This window comes from Triticum aestivum, chromosome 2B, assembly GCF_018294505.1.
Source record: "Triticum aestivum cultivar Chinese Spring chromosome 2B, IWGSC CS RefSeq v2.1, whole genome shotgun sequence".
Taxonomy (NCBI): Eukaryota; Viridiplantae; Streptophyta; class Magnoliopsida; order Poales; family Poaceae; genus Triticum; species Triticum aestivum.
In genome coordinates, this window is record NC_057798.1 from 806,643,869 (window position 1) to 806,662,707 (window position 18,839).

Sequence of the window (18,839 nt, forward strand, 5' to 3'; positions counted from 1 at the left end):
CCCGATTATGCGAATAGTATCGTCAGAGGATGTTTGGAGGTGTGTCTCCGTCGAATCTCGTGGGATTCGGTCAGTACTGGTCTTCAGTGGATCTTTTTGGATCAAGTTTTCGTTCATCTTCGTTCTTGTGGTCACGTTTGATATTTCTGATCTACAACTCTCTTCATCGGGGATGGTTGCTGCTCTGGTGCATTGGTTCTTTGGGGCCTTAGTACGACGACTTTCTGAGTGTCTACTACAACACGGTTTGCCCGGCTCTGGTGAGGGAAGGGTGATGACGCCGGCGCATATTCGGCTCGTCCAATGCTTGTAGTCATCGCTAGGTAGTCCATGGACCTGATTATAATTTTTATTACCTCTGTACTGCCATGATTGATAAACAGGTTGGAAATTTCTCTCACAAAAAAAAGATCTTATTATTTCCAATATGCACACATATTGCATGTAATAAGATTTTATATTCTGAAAAGGAGGGAGTACCTATTTGTATAGGGAAGATTCTCCTCGGACCAACCTGTGGTCGATATTTATCAATGTCTAGCTAGAACTCCACCACTGAATACCATCGCAATCACAGCGCCACACGCTTTTCTGTTTTGTGTACGTCTCACAACTTGCATGCATTAGCATGTACAGTACACTAGTGTACTATAAACCAAGTTAACTATGATTTATGTATTCTACCTGCTCAGCCCAATGCAGCCGTAACGTAGGATGCAAGCAACACACAGTGGAGAAATATAGACACAGCTTGCAGTGGTACGTACGTTGCACCCTTGTCTGCCACTGTTGTATTTCTATTAGCGCTAATTAACTAATCTAAACGATTTGTTTATTTTGTTTCGCTTTTTCCCAGAAGTGTACTTTGCTGCTTTTTTTAATCTAGACCGCCAATTGCTGAAGTGCATGAGAAAGAAAAATATCACGTCGGTTCAAATCCAACGGCTGACGTGTTTCCTCTTCATTGTGCCATCTTCTTCCTCCTTTGACAGATCCAGCACGGGCTAGGACGCCTGCTGCAGCCATCCACGGCTGGCGACACCCTATGTCAACCTCTGACTCCCTTCTACGGTTCTACCTGGGGGTGCCGCTATTGCGACGTCCCAGGCTATGGGTCATTCCCATCCTGGGCGTCACCGGCGTGGAGCTATGTGGGCGTCACCGGCGTGCCGCTGTTGCGCTCGCCCCGTTGTCACTGCCTTCAGGCCCGGAGCTATGTGGAAAATCGACTGACTGAAATCGCAACTTCAGTTGCCTGACAAACAGCAAAACCGTTGTTACTTTATTCATCCAATAGTAGTATTATTCTCTGTCTGGTGGTGCCCTTCCAGTACTACTATTGGTTAGATTATGAATGGATGGCGGCTCAGATTAACTAATCACATAGGCTGGAGTACGTAATTTGCAACATATGTTGTATGAATCCGTGCAGAAGATACGAAGCATGCAGCGACATGTCCCGGTCAATAGATCGAAATGGGCGGCCACGGGCATGCATATGCCATGATGTGCACAATCTTGGCAACTAAATCCCAGATTGAGTAGAAGCATTGCATTCACCAAGCCGGACAGCGACAACTCACAACTTCTACCGTCATATATACGGTACAATACAGTGTATTCCTAGTGGGACATGACCTCTAAAAAGAAAAGATAGTGGGACAGGATGGAGATGCAATGATTTGCTGCGCACTGCCCGAGGATGATTCGCTCGCCGGTAGCAGGCCCACCAGTAAGTGCCTCCGATTTTCCACAAGGAATCTGTATGTGTATATCCTCATTTCTTCATTGTATCTGTACCCAGAGTCCCGGGCAAATCGTGAGCTTGAGCAAGGCAGGCTAACGTGTGTTGCAAGTAGTGAAGATAGATAGTCATTCTTGCACACCAATATAACGGCGGCGGTAAAGCTAGCTACCTACTTGATCAGCTGACAGGGACTGATGCAGACCCACAGACAACCGAAATATGCTTATGGATTTGTGAGTGGGGGTGGTCGCTGCTCGCTAATTAGTCCATCTTCTTCTTAGCCGACCAAATCGACAGCCACCACCACCCCCCTGCCTTCTCTAGCTAGCCGGTAGCCACCCGCACGCGCAATCCAGGGCTTTTCACTCGCTTGCAGAAGAGATCGAGTAGCGCGGCCCGCCGGCCTGCTCTCTATGTGTGTCTCTAACCCGTCACTATCAGTGCAAAAATCGACTGGTGGATGTGATCAGCCAGGGATGTGCATGCTTCTAATCTAGTGCTTTCTGGGTGTTATAAATAGGGCTCCAATCAAGCTTCCCTAGCGTTACCAACCTCATTCTTACTACTACTGCAATTGCAATTGATCGCTACACACAAGAACTACCTTCTGATGGTCCTCTGCTGCTGTTGCTACCTCGTTTCCCAGATGCTTAGTTGCATCTTCTTCTTCATCTTCTCCTTGGTTTGGTGAGTCCCCACCAAACCAGCGAATCATTTTGTTTTGGTTATATGGTTCTATTTTGTATATACTCCTATGTACTTTGCATGTCAATTATTTTGTTTGGTTGAGGGCATCTAGAGAGTTATGTAGACAGTCTAGCTAACAGGTAACTCGGCGGGTGACTCGTAACTCAGGGCCTGGAGTTGGCGACTCCTTAGGCGCTCGCTGGGATGCCGCCGGCAACCCCCTTGCCGTTAGATCGGCGGGTGGGAGGCCGGTTTTGGGCGTTGGCCGACGAGGGAGATGAGGGGGAAGGCAAAGAGGAGGAGGAACGGGCGCAATCCATGGCGGAGCAGCCAAGCTCGCCGGAGTCTGATGGATCTCATTCGACGATGATCTGCGAGCTCTTGAACGAGGGTTATGACGAAGATGATCTGCAGATGCTGGTGGAGAAGCTAGTGCCGCCGTCTGATCCGGCGAGAGACGGACTTGCAGCAGAGGACCACAAGGAATTGATCAGGCGGATTGTGCTGCGTCGCACATCGTCTCGGCCATGGCGAGGCCCCATACCTAAGGTAAGGCTGCCAGCACTTACTTTGGGTGATTTTCTAACTCCTGGTGATTGGTTGCAGGTTCAACGGCGGCGGAAGGGACGGCGGCCGGCGATGTCACCGGAGGCGGAGACGAGTCAGATCTCGATCCGGGAGGCACGGACGGAGCGTTTGAAATTTTTGCTGGGCCACAGTGGGCCGGATTCGGGTGTGGGCCAGGTTGGCTCAGGGCATGCGGCCTCGAGTATCGTTCCTGAGCATGCGGCTCAGTTGGTGATCGACGAGCCTAGCGAGTTACAGATCGCAGCCCAACCCAACATGGGCATGCCTAGGGTTCGACCGACGAGGGCAAAGCCTGGGTTTCGATCCTGCGGGAACAGACGAGCGCTGCGGGTTCGAGCGAACGCGCCGCCCCTCGATAGAGCCTCCTTTGCGGTGGTTCTGATGGCGGGGAGGGGATCGGATCAGGCTGGAGCTTCGGGATCAGGGCTGGGCCGAACTAATAACATCGCTGCTAATGGCGGGCGCGGTGGAGTTGCTGGCGGCGGTGATCGCGGCGGAGCGGAGGCTCGTGGAGGACTTGCGGGGAGAGATACTGGAGCTGGGTACGGCCGTGCCGCCGGAGCTGGCGGAGGTGCGCAGTATGGACGCGGCGGGCATGGCAACTTTGTGGCCGGCGATGCTCGCGGAGGGGCGGTCGGAGGTGGTCATCGGGCTCCAGTGCGCCAAGTTGTAGGAGAGGGACGTGGAGTATCGTCCGGCGCTGGTCGTGGCGATGCCGGCGGACATGCTTTTCGCGCCCCGACTGGCGGTTTCGTCCAAGGACCGGCAGGTTCGCAGCAATACGTACCTCGCCGGGGAGGCTTCTTCAGAGGCGGGCGTGGTGGCGCTGGCAGATTTGGCCGGAATGGTCCCCGTGCCCCGCACCGTTATCCACCACCTCGCCGCGATCCCACGCCAACTAATGATCTGGCTGCAACGTCCGCGAAGGACAACGTGCATGCGAATTTGGTAGCTGACACACCGGCTGATAAGAGGCTTCCCGCGGAGGCGACTGCGGTGGTTCGGGAGCTTGCGAACGTGGTTGTTCCGGCGGCACAGACGCCGGTGGAGAATGCGTCGGACAAGGGTGATACTGATAAGATGAACAAAGGTCAGCGTAAGAGGGAAAAGACATATTGTTATCGTTGTGGAGAACCTGGGCACTATGCGGTGGGTTGCACGACGGAGCTTTGTGACATTTGTTTGCGACCGAAACATGATGAAGCATGTCCTCTTTTGTCAGCTCCTAAGCCGGTGGTGAACTTATATGGTGTGTGTGACGAAAAACTTATGTTCTTTGAGACTCCAACTATGAGATCTTGTAGACCACGGTTGGAGAATGCTAGAACTGGCATCATTCGAGTGACTAAGGGCACTCTTTCGGAGGATCAGATTATTTTACAACTCAAGAGATTAGTCTCCAGCTCGTTTCAATGGGTTCTCGTTCGGATTGATGAGATGACGTTTAAGGTTGACTATCCCACGAAATATGATCTTGACAAGATTAATGAGTTTGGCATGTGCAAAGTTCCTGGCAGTGCATGTATTCTAGAGTTTGATGAGTGGAAGCGCAATGATCCGGTGGGAGTGCCGCTTGTTCAGATTTGGGTCAGATTTTTTGGCCTACCCCCAGAACCGCTTAATGACTATTTGGAGACTTGGAGCCTAGGGTCTCTTATTGGAAAGACTCTGGAGGTCGATATGCCTTTTACGCGTATGCATGGCATTGCACGTATGCGGGTGGGAGTTTTGGATGCGAATGCGGTCCCCTGCTTTTTAGGTTGGGTTTATGATGGCATGAGTTATGATCTGAGAGTTGAGATTGAGGGAGTTCCGATGATCCAAGATGTAGACAAAGGCATGAGTACTGATAGTGGGACTGATGGTGGTGACGGCAGGCAGGATGATCTTATGGACCATGACCAGCCTGCAAACAATTCAGTTACTCCCGGGGGGCAGGATAAGGAGTCCGAGGCCCCAGTGGGCAAGGCCTCTGGTTCGGCGCCCGTAGCAGGTCTTCGCCGTGAGGTGCTGGATGCGATAGTGCCACCATCTCGGATTCTCACAACATTGAAGGATGATGACCACACTCCTATGGATGCGAGAGACACGACCCCCGCACCCATATCTGAGTCAGGACTTCGTTTTGGGTCTTTTCGAGCTGTTTCGGCACCTGGGCGTCTGTGGGGAGATCGGATGGAGCGAGATGACCCCGTTGAGCATGTTTTACCTCCGTTATCTCCTGTCCGGTTTTTGTTCGAGGGTGGTGAGGCTATGGCAGAACCGATGTCATCTAAGGGAAGCGACTCGAGGCAGGCGGCCCCAGTTCATCTTTCTTCGGCGGACGTCACACCTCGGCTTGCTACTCCTTCACCTAAACGACCGCACGAGGCGGATGTGGTCGTGGAGGGGTATGGGCTTTCTTCTGCTATAACTCCGATGGAGGATGCGGCTTCTACACAGGTGTCGCAGGAGGCGACGACGGTGGAGGTGCCGGCTTTGGGTACGGGTCCGGAACCGGAGCCGATGGTGGGCTTTCCGGTGCTACCTTCCGCACCTCAGACTGGACGGGGGACGTACTCTTCTATCCCAGAGGTGGTGGCCTTTGGGGGTATTCCAGATCCGGCGTTGGGAGGGAGGCGCTCCAGCCGGCGTATCCAGGAGCAGCCGGATGCGGATGAGTTTCAGCTTGGCCGCGCCATGCGGATGGCCAAAATCCGCGACACGGAGGCTTCTACAGGTTTGTCTTTAAATACCGATATTTCAGTTTTACATTTTTCTGAAGATGATATCTTGCATAGAGCGGATAAATTGGGAATTTGTTTAGGTGCCAACAACCGCGAAGTAGTTACTTCTATCAATGAACTTCTTGATTTAGAAACTGATAGAGCAATGGCGATGCTTAATAATTTAGCGGCAGTCCAACCAATGCAAGAAAGTGAGATAAATGAGTTGGGTATGTGTGAGTTGGAGGGTTTATGTGAGATTTAGTTCCTGCAAACCTTCTACATGAGGAGACTTTGGAAGAGGAGGGGCATGCGGCCTCTCTGTCTTCACCTGTAGTTCCTGCCGAGGACATTAGTCATGCGGACTCTTTGATCCTCCCTCAGCCTCCAACGCGTAAACGGCAAAAAAAGGTGTATGGCCTTTCTGCGGCGCGTCGAAGTGCTAGGATTAAGTTTAAGAAGAAATTTCACGATGATTCATGAAAGGCATATTTTGGAATAGCAGAGGTCTAAGGGACTTGGCTAAACGTAGGTTTTTAGCGGATGCATCTCGGGATTACAAACTTGATTTTATTGCGTTGTTAGAGACGGGTAGGGCGAATTTACTTCCCAGTTTCTTGGAACGATCTCAGGAGGTCTTGATTTTGATTGGCACTGTTTGCCACCTCGGGGACGATCTGGCGGGATCCTCCTAGGTGTCAATTGCGAGTCTCTGGAGGTGCTTGATGTTTTCTGGGGGGAATTTGCGGTTAAGTTCCATGTGCGGTCGAAAGCTGACGGTTTCAGGTGGGCTTTAGTAGCTGTGTATGGAGCGGCACAGCCTGAGCTAAAGTCGGACTTCCTCGCAGATTTAGTTAGGATTTGTGGGGATGATACCTTACCTGTTCTTGTTGGTGGCGACTTTAACATCATTAGAAGACGAGAAGAGAAAAATAATGACAATTTTGATGGCAGATGGTCATTCATGTTTAATGCGATTATTGAAAGCCTGGACCTGCGAGAGATTGATCTCACAGGCAGGCAATTTACTTGGGCAAATAATCTTCCAAATCCGACGTATGAAAAACTTGATAGAGTTCTCACAAGTATTGAATGGGAACAAAAATTCCCTCTTGTGACGGTGCAAGCGTTACAAAGGGGAATATCTGATCATACACCCCTTCTTGTAGACTCTGGTGAGGCGGCTCACCAAGGCAACAAGAATGTCTTCTCTTTCGAAACTGCGTGGTTCGAGAGAGAAGATTTCCTTGCGTCGATAGCAAGGGAATGGGCGGCAGAACAAAGGGGAGAGACAAATATTGATCGGTGGCAGAATAAGATTCGACATCTTAGACAGTTCTTGAGAGGATGGGCTAAGAACAATAGCGGGGTTTATAGAAAGGAGAAAGAAAGATTGTTAAAGATCCTCAATGACCTAGACATAAAAGCTGAAAGTACTGCGCTGGATATGGATGAGCGTGTGTCTAAAAGAGAAGCCGAGGTTTTGCTAGCTAAGCTTCTTAGAGAGGAGGAATTGAAATGGGCACGTAGAGCGAAAGTGCGCCAGGTGGTTCAAGGAGATAATAATACTCAATTTTTCCATATGATTGCCAATGGGAAACATAGGAAGAAGAGAATCATTCAACTTGAACAAGATGAGGGTACGATTGTTGGTCATGAAAACCTTAAAATGTATATTACCAACTATTATAAAAAACTGTTTGGGGCCCCAGCTGAGAATTATGTCGCCCTCGATGAGAGCATGGTGGACGACATTCCTCAACTGAAAGATGAAGAGAACGAAGTAATAACTGCACCTTTCTCTGAGAAGGAGGTGTTTGACGCAATATCCCAAATGGAAAATAACAAAGCACCTGGTCCGGATGGATTCCCAGCTGAGTTTTACAAGAAATGTTGGGGTATTATTAAAGGCGATTTGATGCCCATGTTCAATGATCTGTTTAATGGCCACCTTCAACTTTTTAAGCTTAACTTTGGGACTATTACGTTGTTACCAAAGAAGGCGGAAGTGATTCGCATTGAGCAATTTAGGCCGATATGTTTACTCAATGTAAGCTTCAAGATTTTCACAAAAGTTGGTACAAACCGTCTGACTCAGATTGCTCATTCGGTGGTACAGCCAACACAAACTGCCTTCATGCCAGATAGACACATCCTCGAGGGAGTGGTCGTTCTTCATGAGACTTTACACGAAATTCACTCGAAGAAGCTCGATGGAGTGGTCTTCAAAGTGGATTTTGAAAAGGCATACGATAAAGTGAAGTGGTCATTCTTACAGCAGGCCTTACGTATGAAAGGATTTGATGAGGCCTGGAGGAAGCAGGTTGAATCGTTTGTACAAGGCGGTAGTGTAGGCATCAAAGTAAATGACGATATTGGCCAGTATTTCCAGACATTAAAAGGATTGAGACAGGGAGACCCGATGTCGCCAATTCTCTTTAATGTCGTCGTTGACATGTTGGCCGTTCTTGTTAATAGAGCAAAACAAGACGGTCAAGTAGGGGGGCTCATACCACATTTGGTTGAAGGTGGGGTGTCCATTCTTCAATATGCCGACGATACCATCATTTTCATGGAACATGACCTTGTTAAGGCCAGAAACATGAAGTTATTGCTTTGCCTGTTCGAACAACTATCAGGGTTGAAAATCAATTTTAATAAAAGTGAGTTGTTTTGCTTTGGACGCGCCAGAGAAGAACAAGAAACCTACAAGCAGCTATTTGGCTGTGAAATAGGCACACTACCCTTCACGTACCTAGGGATTCCGATTCATCATCGTAAGCTCACAAATAAAGAATGGAAATGTATCGAGGATCGGTTTGAAAAGAGGCTAAGTTGCTGGAAGGGCAAACTTTTGTCTTATGGAGGAAGATTGGTGCTTATTAATTCTGTACTCACAAGTATGCCCATGTTCCTCCTCTCTTTCTTTGAAGTCCCGGTTGGGGTACGGAAAAGATTGGACTTTTATCGATCTAGATTCTTCTGGCAAATTGATGAGAACAATAATAAGTATCGTTTGGCAAAGTGGGATGTAATTTGTAGACCAAAGGACCAGGGAGGCTTGGGAATTGAAAACTTGGAGGTGAAAAATAGGTGCTTACTCAGCAAATGGTTATACCGGTTATGCACAGAAAGTGATGGAGTTTGGGCTCAGTTATTGCGTAACAAATATCTCTATGCCAAAACACTAGCCCAGGTTACGGTAAAAGCGACTGACTCACCATTCTGGAAAGGGATTATGAGGACGAAAGTGGCGTTCTTTAACAGGATCAAATTTATCATCGGGAATGGATGGGATACTCGATTTTGGGAGGATACTTGGTTAGGAGATTCGCCGCTCGCCTTACAGTATCCTTCCCTTTACAACATTGCGCAGCGGAAAGAGGTTTCCGTTGCTACAGTGTTGGGTACTATCCCGCTTAACATACAGTTTAGACGGTCTGTTATTGGCGACCGTTGGACTAGGTGGATACATCTTGTGCGTAGGTTAATGGAGGTTAACCTTTCGGATGTACCAGACACTTTGCAATGGAAGCTTTCCAGCTCAGGGGTCTTCTCGGTTAAATCCATGTACATGGATTTGATTAATACCGGGACTATCCCAAGGTCGGCTCATATTTGGAAAGTTAAGGTGCCCTTGAAGATAAAAGTTTTTATGTGGTTTGTGCATAAGGGTGTCATTCTTACTAAAGACAACTTAGTTAAGCGTAAGTGGGAAGGAAGTAAAAGATGTTGCTTTTGTGATCAGGATGAAACAATAGAACATCTATTTATTAAATGTCCACTTGCTAAACTGCTTTGGAGAACTATCCATGTTACATTCAACATAACTCCACCTCGCACGATATCACATTTGTTTGATAACTGGTTGACTGGAGTGGAGCCAAAGTCCGCGGCACATATCCGAGTGGGAGCATGTGCATTACTTTGGTCTCTATGGAATTCTCGCAATGACGTTACATTTAACAGACAAACCATTACCAACTTTTTGCAGGTCATCTTCAGAGCGTCTACTTGGATCCGTACGTGGTCATTACTCAGTCGTGCGGACCACAGGGAGCATATGGATATTGGGTGCAGCCGATGGGAGATGGTTGCACGGGATACTTACAACCGGTTTGGATGGCGGTCCAATAATAGGATAGACGTTTAGTCTCCTAGTTTTGCTGGCGCCGGTTGTGATTTTTATTTTTGGCCGCTTGTGGCTTTTCTTCGCTTAGTACGACCTTTGTTTATTTTTGAGACCTCCGTTTGGAACCTTTGAAACCTTTGAGATACTTTTTAATAAATGGCTGTGTGCATCAAGAGATGCAGAGGCCGGGGGTATACCTCCTTTTCGAAAAAAAAAAATCTAGAGAGTTATGTACATGCTAGAGCTAGTCATGAGCCCGGCTACTTTTAGTGCAGTGTGGTGTGGTACCAACTGTTGGTTTTGATCTGACGGCTTAAACAGGCCAGTTAGATCTATTAGTTTAACAAAAAAAAAGGGAAAGATAACGTTAATGAAAAGGCCCCACGCACCAACGTACGTGAGGTTTATCCCAACTAAGGCGCCCTGATCGGGGGCACCCAAACCAACTGATGGTTTAGGTCCCCTGTCGCCAGCGCTACATAAAAGGGAACGGAAGAGGGTTGGCAGCCTGCGCGATCACAATTCACGTACGATTTCACTCCCCTCCCGATATTCTCTCACCCCATCCGATCAGGGGGAGCGCTGCAGCGACGGGAAGACCTACTCCAGCCGCCGCTGCCGTCCCCGGGCAGTGCCGGTGGCGTCCTGAGGGCATCAGGACATTGAGGAGGACTTCTACCTCGACTACATCACCCCTGCATCAAGCCTGCACCAAGCAGGCGATCATGTCCACTGCCGTGACACGTAATGATCCCCTAAACCCTTCTCTGTTCATGTTTTAGGTGATCTAGATGCAATCTGTTCATACTAATGGCATCCCAGAGATGCATAATTACTCTAACAATGGTATCAGTCGCCACATATGATTGTTTTTAGATACCTATATCATGATCAGTAAACCAATCTCAAGTTTAGGCCCTCTGTAGAACAAGTTTGATTGCTACTGTTTTTGATGTTGATGTAAATTGCCCACTGTTGATGATGTTTTAATTCCAATTTGCTACGGATCAGTAGTGCCACCTACGTTCATCAATTCTAATTAATCTAAGTTAAGATCTAATGCTCACCTTCATGTTAAGTTGATTAGAATTGATCATGTTTAAGTCCTGTTTCCGTATGCATTATCAACATAGAAGGCAGAGGGATACACACACGTCAACAGTAGCAACCCCTCATGTGTAAGAACCCTAGATTTTTCCCCAATTCGTAAGAACCCTAATTCTGCAATTAGGAATGTTTTTCCCCAAATCAAGCACTGATGTACACTAATTTGAAAAGAATGAGGAGAATCCTCACCTAATGCACCGCGTAGCCGCCTCTTCCCTTCGGGGCCCGCACCGCGTCCACCGCGATTGCGAGGGCGGAGACGCCGTGACGCCGCCGTCCTCAGTACGACGCGCGGGAAGAACTTGAGCCGCCGCCGCCGCCCTAATGGACGTGCCCTGTGTGGCCGACGCCGCGCAGGTCGCCGTCGCCCTTCATGCCGCGGTGGCCGGCGCCCATCCTCCCTCCTTGATGCGCCATGTACACGGACGCTAGCAGCCACGCTCGACGAAGGAGCACGCCGGACGTCGTCCACGGCATGCTGCTCCGGCTAGCGCAGCCGCCGCGCCGCCATGGCCGGCGCGCCTTTCGGGCCGCCGTCGAATGCCGTTGCCCTCACAGAGAGTGAGAATCGGAGAGGAGGAGGAGAAATGGTCTAGGGTTCGACCCAGTCGGCTGTTTTGCTCGTTTACGGGGCGATCCGAGCCGTCGGCTCAATCCGACGACTGAGGCGTCCCGCGGCTCCGAGCTGGTCCATCCGGCTGTGGGTTGCGGCCCAGGTTGTCTTCAGTCTAGCAAAAAGTTTTTCTTTTAATGTTTTATGCTAATGGACTGGGCCGCTTTTCGGATGACTATGTGTATTTTGGGCCATCGCGAGTTTATGTGAATTTCTAGTGCACTGTAAGTTAATACCTATTATGTTTTGCACTGGTTAAAACAGAAAATGCCTAAAACTAAAATGAGCACATTATTATTCTGGGTAAAATTGAACCAACGAGATTTTTTATTCAGGATTTATTATGTGTTTTGCATGATGAATTTTTAGACATCAAAAATAATGATATTTTCTTTCATGTTGATGTTTAAATTAAGAATGAAATGACTCTAATTTTAATTCGGACCAACGTTGTTTTATTATTATGAATCATCCCCTATGATATTTTTTCATTCCATGTTTTTTCTGCCCAACGGTGTTTTGACATGGAGTTGAAATTAAATACTTGGCATGTTTGTTTATTTACCAACGTAAATTTATAATCATGCAACTTTACTTATGAACTTTTATGATAATTTCAGCTTTCGCTCCATTCCGGTCCGACACGATCGAACCACTTACGGGGAGTAACTTCCCTCGTTGGAAGTCCCAAGTCGAATTATGTTTGGGTTGTAATGAATTTGACTATGCCTTGAGGGAAGAAAAACCTATTGCACCTGTGGCAGATGTCACAGGGTATGCAGAACTCAAGAAGGAGTATGATGTTAAGATGGAAAAGTGGAATAAGTCCAACCATATTGCGCTTCTCATCATGAAAGCGACAATATCGCCGGACATTTCTGAAGCACTCCCTAAGAAAGATACTGCTAAAGATTTCCTCACTGAAATGGAGGAGCAATTTAAAGGCTCCGATAAAGTGTATGCTCATGAGCTTTTTGCTAAGCTTCTTCAGAAATACACTATTGATGAAAATGTTAGGCAGCACATATTGAGGGTGGTAAATGCTTTCACCAAGCTTAAGGCTTTGGAGTGTTCTTTAAGTGAAGCCCTTCTTGTCATAATTATTCTTGAGTCTCTTCCTGAAGAGTTTGAACAATTTAAGGTCAACTATAACTCTCTAAAGGAAAAATGGCAACTCTCTGAGATGACCGCAAGGATCGTCCAGGAGGAAGATAGGATCATGAGGCAGAAGAAAGACCATGTCTTTCATGTTGGCTCTAACAAGAGAAAGCATGACGGGCAAGGTTTCCCTAAGCCTCAGAAAAGGCAAGTCAAGAAAGAAGGCACTAAGCCATTCAACCCTAAGGCATTCAAGGGTAAAGAAGCCGGTGGTTCTTCTTCTGCTCCTAGCAGCTCCACTGCTGGAGAAAATGCTTGTAACTTATGTAAAGAGGAGGGACACTATCAAAGGGACTGCCCAGGCTTTCTAAAATGGATGAACAAAAAAGGTATTGATGAAATTACTTTTGTAGATGAATCTCTTTATGTTGATTTTTCTATAAAGTCTTGGTGGATTGATTCAGGGGAAACCACTCACGTTGCTAACTCTATGCAGGGATTCGATACGATCCAAACCATAAGAGGAGGAACAAGAAAGCTTAAGGTTGCGAACGGAGTTGAGGCTGATGTTGAAGCTGTGGGATCTCTCATGTTGGAGCTACACACCGGCCACACTCTTAGATTGAATAATGTTATTTATGTCCCTACCTTAAGTAGGAATTTGATTTCAGTTTCTCGTTTAGATGATGATATGTATGAGTGCCATTTTGGCAAGAAACAATTTGCTTTGATCAAATGTAATAAGAATGTAGGCATCGGTGTTAGACGAGGCCAACTATACATGTTATCTCTTAATAATGATTCAGTTATGCATGTGAGTGATGAAGTTAATGTTGAGAAGAAATGGAAAGGAGTTAGTAATTCTTCGAAATTGTGGCATTGTCGTTTGGGCCGCATTTCGAGGGGGAGAATGGAACGCTTAGTTAAAAATGAAATACTCCTCCCATTAGACTTCTCAGATGCAGACAAATGTGTCGACTGCATTAAAGGAAAATTCGCAAAACCAATTAAGAAAGGAGCAGTAAGAGCCACAGGGGTTTTAGAATTAATTCACACCGACATATGTGGACCCCTTAATGTTAAGTCTGTAGATGGTTTTGATTCATTCATTACATTCACAGACGACTTTTCCCGCTATGGGTATATTTATCCCATACGTGACCGATCGGAAGCTTTGGAGAAATTCAAAGTCTATAAAGCGGAGGTTGAAAATCAACTGAACGCAAAAATCAAAGTTGTACGGTCTGATCGCGGGGGAGAGTATTATGGTAGGCATGCTCCTTATGGGCAGATTCCTGGACCTTTTGCCAAGTTCTTATCTGAAAATGAAATCATTGCTCAGTACTCAATGCCTGGTGAACCACAACAAAATGGTGTGGCCGAGCGCCGCAACCGCACCCTTATGGATATGGTGCGAAGCATGCTTAGTCACTCGAGTTTACCAGCAAGCCTTTGGATAGAGGCATTAAAGACAGCTGCACACATACTAAATCTTGCTCCAACTAAGTCAGCACCGAACACACCTTACGAGATGTGGGCGGGAAAGAAACCGAGCTTGAATTACTTACGGGTGTGGGGTTGCCCTGCTGAAGCTAAAGTTTTCAATCCACAACTTAAGAAATTGGATCCAAAAATAGTTAGTTGTTTCTTTGTTGGATACCCTCATAGGGGAAAGGGATATCGTTTTTATTGTCCAAGTCACACCACCAAGTTTGTGGAGACTAGACAAGCGGTATTTTTTGAGGATAATGAGGTCACAAATTTAAGGGAGATTGATCTTGAGGAGAAGCGGGTTTGTGTACCATCCCCGACTATCCAAGATATTGTTTTTCCAATACGAAGAAATGTGACACCTGATGATCCTGAATCTCACGGTTCAGTCTCTCAGTCGAATGGTGATCCAGAAACTAATAATGAGAATCCAAACACAAATGAGGATCTCCGAGAAAATAATGAAAATGATGATGTTCCACCACCACCTCCGCCCATGGGTAGACCACGGCGTGAGAGGAAGAAAGCCATATCAGATGATTATATCACCTTTTTGATGGAGGACATGAATGATATGGGAAAGGTGGAGGATCCAATCTCGTATAAGGAAGCCATTAAAAGCGAAAATTCGTCCAAATGGTTGGTTGCCATGGAAGACGAGTTAAAATCTATGGGCTCAAACGACGTATGGGACTTAGTAGAAGTTCCCGATGGAGCTAAGAAAGTAGGCTGCAAGTTGGTCTACAAAACCAAGTATGATTCCAAAGGGAATGTCGAACGGTTCAAGGCAAGGCTAGTGGCAAAAGGGTATACACAGAGAGAAGGCATTGATTATAAGCAAACCTTCTCTCCTGTGTCAACCAAGGATTCTTTCAGAATCATAATGGCATTAGTAGCTCATTACAATCTAGAACTACACCAAATGGATGTTAAAACGACATTTCTAAATGGTGACTTAAAAGAAGATGTCTACATGGCTCAGCCAGAAGGCTTTGTTGTGGAAGGAAAGGAACATTTAGCATGTCGTCTAAAGAAATCAATTTATGGCTTGAAGCAAGCTTCAAGAGAGTGGTACCTCAAGTTTGATAAAATTATCAAAACTTTTGGTTTCGCCGAAAATTTTGTGGACAACTGCATATACGTTAAGTTTAAAGGCAGTAGGTTCACATTTTTAGTCCTATACGTTGATGACATATTGTTGGCATGTAGCGATAAGGATATGCTGCATGAGACCAAGAATTTTCTGTCATCCAGTTTTGATATGAAAGATCTTGGTGAAGCCTCGTATGTCCTCGGCATCGAGATTCATCGAGATAGGTCCAGAGGAACGTTAGGACTATCTCAAAAGGCATACTTTGAGAGAGTACTGAAAAAAATCAATATGCATAAGTGCTCACCCTCACCTGCTCCTATAGTTAAGGGCGATAAGTTTTGGACATTTCAATGTCCTAGGAACCAATGTGAAACTGATCACATGAAGTCGGTTCCTTATGCTTCAGTTGTTGGAAGCATCATGTATGCTCAAGTATGTACACGCCCAGACTTATGTTTTGTAACCGGGGTGCTTGGCAGATACCAATCAAATCCAGAACCGGACCACTGGAAGGCCGCAAAGAAAGTCTTGCGTTATATGCAAGGAACTAAGGACTTCATGCTTACATATAAAAGAACTGATAACCTAGAAATTGTTGGTTATTCAGACTCTGATTTTGCCGGGTGTGTGGATAGTTTGAGATCCACGTCAGGTTATATATTCACACTCGCGGGAGGAGCTATATCGTGAAAAAGCTCCAAACAAACGTTAACTGCTGGATCTACGATGCAAGCAGAATTTGTAGCATGTTATGAGGCCACCGGGCAGGCTGTATGGCTAAAGAATTTTATACCCGGACTTAAAAGTGGTTGACAGCATATCTAAACCAATTTTATTGTACTGCGATAATGAACCAGCAGTTTTCTATACGAGTAACAACAGGTCAAGTAATGCTGCCAGACACATTGACATAAAGTATCGTGTTGTGAAAGATAGAATCCAGGATCAAACAGTTGATGTTAAACATATAAGAACGAAGCATATGCTTGCGGATCCGCTAACAAAAGGCTTACCACCCAGTATTTTTCGTGAGCATGTTGCCGGCATGGGACTACTGGAGGCCTGATGATTCCGGAATAAGAGGACCATTGAAATAAACCACTCCCCAATTAGCAAAATGTTTTCCATTTCGAAATAGGCGGGTGTACTATAAGTGTTGAGGTTCTATGGCGTTTCGAGCTGTTGTAACACCTCACTTTGGTACATCATTCCTATGTAGAATGGGCGAATGAAGTTAAGCCTAACGATCAAGGGGGAGAATGTTGGTTTTGATCTGACGGCTTAAACAGGCCAGTTAGATCTATTAGTTTAACAAAAAAAGGGGAAAGATAACGTTAATGAAAAGGCCCCATGCACCAACGTACGTGAGGTTTATCCCAACTAAGGCGCCCTGATCGGGGGCGCCCAAACCAACTGATGGTTTAGGTCCCCTGTCGCCAGCGCTACATAAAAGGGAACGGGAGAGGGTTGGCAGCCTGCGCGATCACAATTCACGTACGGTTTCACTCCCCTCCCGATATTCTCTCACCCCACCCGATCAGGGGGAGCGCTGCAGCGACGGGAAGACCTACTCCAGCCGCCGCTGCCGTCCCCGGGCAGTGCCGGTGGCGTCCTGAGGGCATCAGGACATTGAGGAGGACTTCTACCTCGACTACATCACCCCTGCATCAAGCCTGCACCAAGCAGGCGATCATGTCCACTGCCGTGACACGTAATGATCCCCTAAACCCTTCTCTGTTCATGTTTTAGGTGATCTAGATGCAATCTGTTCATACTAATGGCATCCCAGAGATGCATAATTACTCTAACACCAACAGCTAGCTAGTACGTACTTTCATGTATAGCTACTATACCGGAACAGAAGGGACCAATATGCAGCACTTGCATGCTAAAGTGACCACCATATTCCTGCTGGTACTCATCATAGACTCATACTAATACGTACTCTGTTGAGTTTGAATTGAGGTTGAAATTCGTCTCTGCAACCATAATCCTGCTCGATCGATCGATGTACGTCCGAAACCATATTCGTCTGCTGGTACTCATATTACAGCAGAGCCTGAAATTCGTCCCCGCGAGACGGTACGCATAGTTCAGTCGTCTAGTCCATCACAAAATTGACCAGAGACCAGATGTTCTCCCTCTACCCGTAGTGTAGGTACGTGTCCAGTACCAGTAGGCCGGCGCAGAAAAATGATGGAAAACATACAACAGAGAGAGAGAGGAGATTAATCCTGAAGTGCACTCAAAGCTACATGCTGGCCTTTGCATTCATGCCCCTAGAACCTTCACTCTCACAGCTATATGCAGGTCCTTTTCATTCCTCTTTTCTCTTCCATCTTCTTCCTTTCCCACTTTACATTACAAGCTAGACAATTCCATGGCATCAAGTGGTTGCAATCAGCCTGGATTACAATTGTACATGCGTGTGCTCATACATGACATGATTGCAGGGCACCTATAGTAGATAGATAGACAGACAGATTTGGTGTGGGCTATATAGGCTGCTAGAGATGGATTACAATATAAATAGCAGTTCATATGAGCGTGCGCATACATGCGTGTGCTCTGCTCTGCTTGCTGTCAAGAGTCTGTGCTCACCTCTCATTGCAGTGTTGCACGAGTGCGCCCACCCAGCAGCCATGATCCTTGTCTAGATCTCTAGCTATCTATAAAGATCCTTTTCACTTTGGTCCACACGCATACAACATGTATACACGATCGATCGATCAGTAGACCAGCTAGCACCATATATACACCACATATATACATACAGATCTCTGGATCTGTGCGTTTGATTTCAGTTCACTAGACATCGAGCTAGCTTGCAGGTACTCCCTCCGTTCTAAAATAGATGACCCAACTTTGTACTAAAGTTAGTACAAAGTTGGGTCATCTATTTTGGGACGGAGGGAGTAGATGCTAGCAATGGACCATGAGCACCATCAGCAGGAGGAGTCGTGTGTTCCCCCGGGGTTCAGGTTCCACCCCACGGAGGAGGAGCTGGTGGGTTACTACCTCGCCAGGAAGGTGGCCACCCAGAAGATCGACCTCGACATCATCCAGGAGGTCGATCTCTACAGGATCGAGCCATGGGACCTCCAAGGTACTACTCATCCCAATTTTAAAACTTGTTTTGTAATTTCTACTCCATCCATTCCAAAATACCTGTCGTGGTTTTAGTAGTGTTCTAGTGAGGAGGTGATTCAAGTTGAATATTAACAAAAATGGATGGTGCAGAGAGGTGCAGCGGTGGCAGGGGAGGACCGGGAGCGCGTTAGGTGGCAGAGGACGAGCAGTCGTCGTCGGAGTGGTACTTCTTGAGCTTCAAGGACCGCAAGTACCCGAGCGGCACGCGCACCAACCGCGCCACGGCGGCCGGGTTCTGGAAGGCCACCGGCCGCGACAAGCCGGTGACGTCGTCGAGGAGCCGAGGGGTCATCGGCATGAGGAAGACGCTGGTGTTCTACCGGGGACGTGCGCCTAATGGTAGGAAGACCGACTGGATCATCCACGAGTACCGCCTCCAGACCAGCGAGCACGCACCCACCCAGGTACGTAATTCTTCACTTCTTTCT

At 47.0% G+C, this 18,839-nt stretch overlaps 1 protein-coding gene and 1 pseudogene across 1 annotated transcript; both read left to right on the forward strand.

The window, feature by feature from the left end:
* The first annotated feature begins 2,420 nt into the window (after positions 1-2,420).
* LOC123042948 (uncharacterized) lies at positions 2,421-9,995 on the forward strand. Its single transcript, XM_044465291.1, has 2 exons — positions 2,421-5,741; positions 9,722-9,995. The coding sequence occupies exons 1-2, from the start codon at positions 2,639-2,641 to the stop codon at positions 9,862-9,864; spliced, it is 3,246 nt and encodes a 1,081-aa protein (XP_044321226.1). The 5' UTR covers positions 2,421-2,638; the 3' UTR covers positions 9,865-9,995.
* Positions 9,996-17,496: 7,501 nt separating this feature from the next.
* LOC123042949 (NAC domain-containing protein 30-like) overlaps positions 17,497-18,839 on the forward strand; it is a 2,169-nt pseudogene continuing 826 nt past the window's right edge.

Excerpts from the sequence above, each read along its gene's own strand:
- LOC123042948 (XM_044465291.1), top strand. The coding sequence starts at position 2,639 with ATGCCGCCGGCAACCCCCTTGCCGTTAGATCGGCGGGTGGGAGGCCGG. Across the intron at positions 5,742-9,721 it reads CGACACGGAGGCTTCTACAG|GTCATCTTCAGAGCGTCTAC; the intron begins GTTTGTCTTTAA and ends AACTTTTTGCAG.